At 55.8% G+C, this 6,331-nt stretch overlaps 1 protein-coding gene across 1 annotated transcript; it reads left to right on the top strand.

The window, feature by feature from the left end:
- The first annotated feature begins 2,086 nt into the window (after positions 1 to 2,086).
- Positions 2,087 to 5,415, top strand: LOC110356742 (centrosome-associated protein CEP250-like). The gene is made up of 6 exons (XM_065032591.1): positions 2,087 to 2,253; positions 2,440 to 2,670; positions 3,400 to 3,593; positions 4,142 to 4,269; positions 4,472 to 4,641; positions 5,116 to 5,415. Exons 1-6 carry the CDS (start codon positions 2,191 to 2,193, stop codon positions 5,398 to 5,400), a joined length of 1,071 nt encoding a protein of 356 aa, XP_064888663.1. The 5' UTR covers positions 2,087 to 2,190; the 3' UTR covers positions 5,401 to 5,415.
- The last annotated feature ends 916 nt before the right edge of the window (positions 5,416 to 6,331 follow it).

Here is a 6,331-nt window from a genome sequence, read left to right as displayed (position 1 = left end):
GGAGCGCTCCCATAAAAGAGCTGAGCTCGGCTCCTCCTGGGCCCTGCGTGTGTCCTGGGGTGCAGCCCTGAGCCTGCGTGTGCCTGTGGGTGCCCAGCAGAGCCCTTTGCCTGGGGCAGGAGCAGCTGTCCCGGGTCTTTACAAACATGGGCTGCGACAGCCCGATGCTGCAATGAGGGCAGTGAGGTTGAACCGGGCAGCTCCCGGGGTGGGTGGGGACGTGGGGAGCAGGCGGATCGGAAAGGTTGTACCCTCCGAGTACCTCAGCCCATGGGGAAAGGAGGAGGGATCATTGCGGCCGGGAGCTAGGGCTGGGGAACTGGGGTCAACGGGGGCTGTGTCCCCTGTGTTTTGGAAGAGACCCCACAGGGATATGCCTGGCAGGCTCCTCGTTATTCAAATGAAGTTTTGGTTTGACTCCTGTGTGTCTTTTTCCGAACACGGAGCTGTAGCGAAGTGAATTTCTGTAGAGCTGCCTCTGGGTACCCAGCGCGGCGCTCCGTGTGCCCTGGGTGCCGGGCTCTGCGTTTCTCTGCCCCGGGAGCTCCTTTTCTCCTCTTCTCCCCTCAAGACCGACCGGCGTGGCCTCCCGGCCTGTCCTGTGCAGGTGAAAGCTGGGGGAGGCACGGGGGGCACCACTGTTGCTTTGGGTCTGGGGGCCAAGTCAGGGCAATTCCCTGAGCGGCGGCTGCTTTGCTCATGAGAGGGAAACGGTCTAAAAAGGGTCTAGAAATGGTCTCCCAAGGCCCGTGGAGCAGCAGCTCCAGCCCAAAGACATTTGCTTGGGCTGGCAGACAAAAGGAAAAGGATCATTTCCTTTCCCCAGAACCTGTGGTGTGGGGGGGTGGGCTTTGTGTGCAATGGGGACCCTCAAGTCCCTCCTAAGACCCATAAGGGCTTCACGGATCTGAAAAAGCTAATTTTCAGCCCCACCTCACCAGCAGCTTAGGGGGCTGTGGGGCACACATGGGCCGGACACCTGGGTCCCCTGCAGCACTGGGGGGCAGGGAGCTGAGAAGTGGTGGGGCAGATACCTGGGTGCTCAGCACTGCTGTGGGGCAGGATGTGGGGCGCTAGATGCCTGGGTCCCTGCCCCTCAAGGGGGGGCTCTCATGGAGGCACCCCAAAACAACTCCAAATAAATAGTAAGTTTAAATCAGCCTTAATTTGCAACCAAAACCAAGTGACAGAAACCAATGCAAGAAGGGTGGCAGGTGGGCAACCCCAAATCAGAGAGAAAGAATAGCTTCTCCACCGTTACTGCATGTTCCAATTTTGTCTTTCTTGGTCTGATACCTCTTTTTGTCAGGTCGCTCAAGGCTGATCCCCAGGGTATAAAAGCTGGGGACCTTGGTGAACTTCCGTGCATCTATTAATGACAATGAGAGTATGTTAATAAGCTAGAGCAGCAGCAACAGTCAGTCAGAGTCAGTGGAGGTCCTTGAGGCCTTCTGGCTGTCCCACACATTTCTTCTCATCTCTGAGGAGAAAACAGACTCATCGCTCAACTGTCCTGCTGTGTCCTGGTCCCAAAGTGCCAGATGAGCGGCTCGTCCCAGCCAAGATGTCACCTTTCCTGCCAGCTGGGACCGGTGCACAATGATGCGCTTCAGAAGCGAGTGAGCTGATAGAGATGGTGCTGCGAACACGGTCTCTTTCTTGATTCTTCTTCAGAGATTTGTCCGAGCTGAAGGCAGAGCACATGAGGCTTTCTGGAGCTGTGCTCGTGAGCTGCTCCCGTCCAACCTCTGGTGACCAGGAGAAGAAGGAGCTTCAGGACAGGTGAAGCTGTTTTAAACTTTGCTGTTACCAACATGATCTTTTGTGGCTGCTGCTGTGATTCGTAGATGAGCTGTGTTCACGTTTTAAACACACGGATTCTGCACAGCCCTGTTTCTGTGCCTGGTCAAACTGTTGCTTTAAACAGAAGGGACAGAAAAATCATCAGACTGACAGAAGCTCTTCTGAATAAGACCAGACTGGCAAAGAGATTGCATAGCACAGTGTTTTTGCTGTTAGCTGATTCTTGGTGAGAAATGGAGAGCAGCATAAAGAGAGCTCTGTCTCTGTACAGCCTTTTTGCTGTCTTTTTTGGCCTTTTTTCTGGCCAAGCAGTCAGTAGCAGAGTTGACAGGGTCTCAGAGGAGCCTGAGTGTTGAAATAGCTGATCTCCGTGCTGCAGCAGCCAACATGAGCAGTATCAATGAAGCTCTTGCAGTGGAGAAAGTGCAGCTGAACAACCTTGTGCTGCAGGTGAGCAGAGTTGCCAAAGCTCTTGCCAGCTGTTTGTCTCCAGCTGCTGCTGCTTCTCAGCCTTCTTGCCTTCCAGCAGTAGGACTGGCTGGCTGTGCAAATGTTGTTCCTTGTCCTGTCCAAGCCAAAGCTCCCTCGTAGGAAATGTTCCTGTCTTTGATGTGCTCTCTGCTTCTGTGGTTGTAGCTGGAGCAAGAGAATGAGGTTGTGTCAGAGAAAGTGGCCGAGCTGGAGAGAGCAAGAGTCTGTGAGCAGGAGCAGCTGAGCTGGTGTGAAAGAACCAAGGCAGAGCTCTGTGCAGAGAAAGCCCAGCTGGAGCAGCTGCTGCAGGAAGCAGAGGAGCAGCAGGAGGGGCTGCGGGTGCAGCTGAGGAGACTGGCAGAGGAGAAGGAAGAAACCCAAGAGCAGCTCAGTGAGGTGAGACCAAGAAGCTGGTGCTTGTGGGTGGGCGTTTGGCTGCTTGGCTGAGTGAAGCTGTGTCTGCTGGCTGCTGCAGGGTTTGTGTCAAGGAGACACTCGGGAGCCCTGGAGGGCAGGGGGTTTGTTCCCTTCTTTTTGGCACCGTGTTGATGGCTTGCGGAGCAGTTCTGCAGTTCTCTGCGCTGTCCTCTGCTTCTGTGGATTCTTTTAATCCTCTGGTCCGTGTTGGCCTCTTCTGTGGCTTTTGCTGAGCTGCAAAGAGGTGATCGTGTTGTCTGTGGATCAGAGCAGGGTGACTGCTGTCACCTGTGGCAAAAGAAACAAACTGTGTAGCTCTGAATCCTTTTTCTGAGGCAGAATCCAGTCGGCAGCGGCTGAACATGAGGCGGCCTGTGCCCAGGTGGCCAAGAAGGCCAAGAGCAGCCTGGCTTGTCCCAGCACTGGTGTGGCCAGCAGGAGCAGGGCAGTGACCGTCCCCTGCACTGGGCACTGGGGGGGCCACAGCTGGTCCCAGGCAGCCCAGTCTGGCCTTGCACATCACTTGCCAGTGAGCGGGGCCAGCGCCTTTTGGCAGCCCAGGCTCTCGGTGCGGGACCAGCAGCTGCTCTCACACTTGGAGCCCCCGGGACAGGAGCTCTTTCTCCTCCCGCCCGCTGGCCAGCGGCGCTGGCTGCTCTGCACACGGCTGCACAGAAAGGGCTCCAGCTGCGGTTTGTCCCGTTCCAGGTGTCCCGGCAGCAAGAGTCGGCCAGCACTGGTCTGGAGCAGTTGCGCCAGGAGTCCTCTCGCCAAGGGCTCGCACTGGCCAAGGTGTGTGAAGAGAAGGAGGTGCTGGTGCAGGAGAAGGCTGCCCTGGAGCTGCGCCTGGCAGCCGTGGAGCGGGACAGACAAGGCCTTTCCGAGCAGCTGGCAGAGGCCAGGTAAAGGGGGAGGAACCCTGGGCAGGACATGACTCGCTGTCGGGAATTACAGAGCTGGTCAGCATTGCACGGGGCTTTCTTCTGTCCTCTGTGCTTCGCGGATGTTCTCACCTTCCAGGGACGGAACAGGGATGAACCTTGAGGGGAAAAAAAACTGCTTATGGTGTCCCCCTGCAGAGCAATTGGAAGTGCTGGTGGGATGCACCTGTGAGCAGAGGTTGGGCTTTTGCTGGCTGGCACAGACGTGGTCAGGAAAACTGCTACTTGTGTGCCATCGATCAGGCAGCAGCCATTTCAGATTTGGCTGTCAGGATGAAATTCGGCTGGGCTTGCTGTGTTACGCTGGGTCCTAAGGAAAGCCTGGGCGTTCCCTCGGAGGGGCCCGCATTGCTATTTAAATGGTAGAAATATGCTTTCTGTGCACGGGTGTCCATGCAACCCCTTTTCCGTTCTCAGGGGCAGGGATCTGGAACCACTTGTCACTGGGATCCCTCCCTGTGGGTGTCAGGAGCAAGAAGCTCATTTCTCTCCGTGTCCACAACCTGCAGGCCGGTGAAGGAGACCCTGGAGCGCAGCCTGTTTGAGGCTCAGCAGCGCGTATCTCAGCTGGAGTTCGCCCGGAGTCAGCTGGAGATGCGACTTCACATCGTCACTCAGGCCAAGGAGGTGATACAAGGTGATGGCCCATGTGCTTTGTTTCTGGTGATCCCCTGCCTAGACAAGATGGTATAAAACCAGCTCTCTGTCCGCAGTGCTTGTGAGGAGTGAAGGAGCTGGAACAGTTCCCTCCAGCACTGAAACTCCAAGGGCTGAAGGTCAGTAAGGCCAGAACCAGGGTCTGGGTAGACTCTGACTCTTGCCATTTGTGGGGTCTGCAGGGGAAGTGAAGTGTCTTCAACGTGAGCTGGAAGCAGAGAGATCTCTCCTGAGGCAGGAACGGGAGAACGCGGCACAACAGCTCTTGCGGAGAGAACAGCAGCATGACGATACCCTCAGACTTCGGCAGAGCGATCATGAAGCAGAAATACAGAGGCTTCTGCAAGACCTGGTAGGAAACAAGAGGTGTTTTAATTCCTCAAGCGAGCTTGGTGGGCTGGCTTTAGCACAACAGCCCGAGGTGTGAAATGGCAGCAACCGCGTGTCGCAGGCCACACGTTGCCGGGCCCACAGCAGAGCCGATGGCTCGTACTCGAAGGCACGTGGAGCCCACAGGACTGTGCTGGGACAGGAAATGCAGCCACAGATTGAGCATGGGCGTGAGACGAGTTCAAGGGCAGGTTGGGCGTCCCACGCAGAGCGTGGCAGCACAGGGGGGCTCTTACCAGCCTCCCGTCTCCTATGACGCAGAGTCCTGACCCTCCTGCCAGCTGCAGTCACGGGAACTTTGTTCCTTTCTTGCTGCCCTTTCTCGGTGGACAGAGGGGTTTTCTTTGGGCCTGAACCCCAAAGGAGGGTGAAGCTTCCCATGTTTTGAGGAGCTTGGCTGGGGCTCCATCCTGAAGTGTTGTCCTCTCGTCCTCAGGCACGCGCGCGGGAAGGGCACCAGTCAGAGCTGCAGGAGCTGCTGGAGCGATGGCAACAGGAGAAGGCAGAGACAGAGAGGGAGCACGAGAAGCAGCTGTTGCACATGGAGCAGAAAGTTGCTGCCGTGCAAGCTCAACAACAAGAGGAACAAACCAGACGTGAAAATGCTGAGCGAGAGGTAAAGGCTGAGAAGGGAGAATTGTGTGTTTTTGCGAGGCTGGAGCTGTGGGAGATGGCTGGGGCTGGGGCTGTGTGGAGCATCCCTACGTGTTTCCTGCACTGAATTTGGGAGGTGAAAGGTGTGCAGGGCCCGCGCTGGGACTGGGGACGAGACCTCTCGTGGGAAGCCAGAGAGAAATGTGACCTTTGGTTTTAGATTGTTGTGCTGCTCGTGGGTTCTGGTTTTGTAAGAGTTACCTCGGAATAACTTCTCTGCTCTGTAACGGTCCTCTTTTGATGTTTACTGGTAGGTGTTCATAGCCTCATGTCCATTGCAGACCAAAGTGAGTTTGTAGGACTGATTCCCCACGAGGGTGGGGTTTGTGTTTGGAGGGACGGGGAGGGGCGCAGCAGGATTGTTGACAAATGAAAAACCTTTTTAAAGAGTCCTGTGAAAGATTTTGGAGCGGTAGGACAGAGGTGTCTTCTGGGCTGTGTTTTCAGTCCCTGGCTGGTGAGCTGTTTTGTGCCCAGCTCTGCTGTGCCAGAGCAACCCCGTCCTCTACTGGCAGCGCTTGTGTCCTGCCCAAGGTCCTGTGTGCAGAGTGCCCAGGGACAGCAGAACCCCCAGCTGTGTCTGCAGGTACTGACAGGACAGGGCAGCATTCGGAGATGACCGTGTGTCCCTGCAATGGCAGTTCTGATCCAATGTTCTCTCCTCAAGTTCTCTGTGGGCACCTTCAGTGGATGTCCTTGCAGGGATGTCGCCACAGTTGGAACGTCACAGGCAATCCCAGCTGCTACGTTGACATCGGATCCTTGCTGTGATTGCTGATACCCCGACACAAGGCAGCTATCAAATAGTCTTTATTTTTGAAATGATTGAACTGCAGAGCTCTGACAAAACGTCCAGGGGAGCGTGTCCTCTGTGTTTCATGAGATGTGAACTCAGAATTAGATGTTGACAGTGATGGGGCAAAAATCCAATTCGGTGCAATTCCCCAAGTTGAGGCTGCTTTGCCCATGGCAGGGAAGAGCTCTGAACAGGAAAAGGG

This window comes from Columba livia, chromosome 16 (assembly GCF_036013475.1).
Source record: "Columba livia isolate bColLiv1 breed racing homer chromosome 16, bColLiv1.pat.W.v2, whole genome shotgun sequence".
Classification (NCBI taxonomy): domain Eukaryota; kingdom Metazoa; phylum Chordata; class Aves; order Columbiformes; family Columbidae; genus Columba; species Columba livia.
Note: the sequence above shows the minus strand (reverse complement) of the source record. Positions and strands in the feature narration are given on the sequence as shown.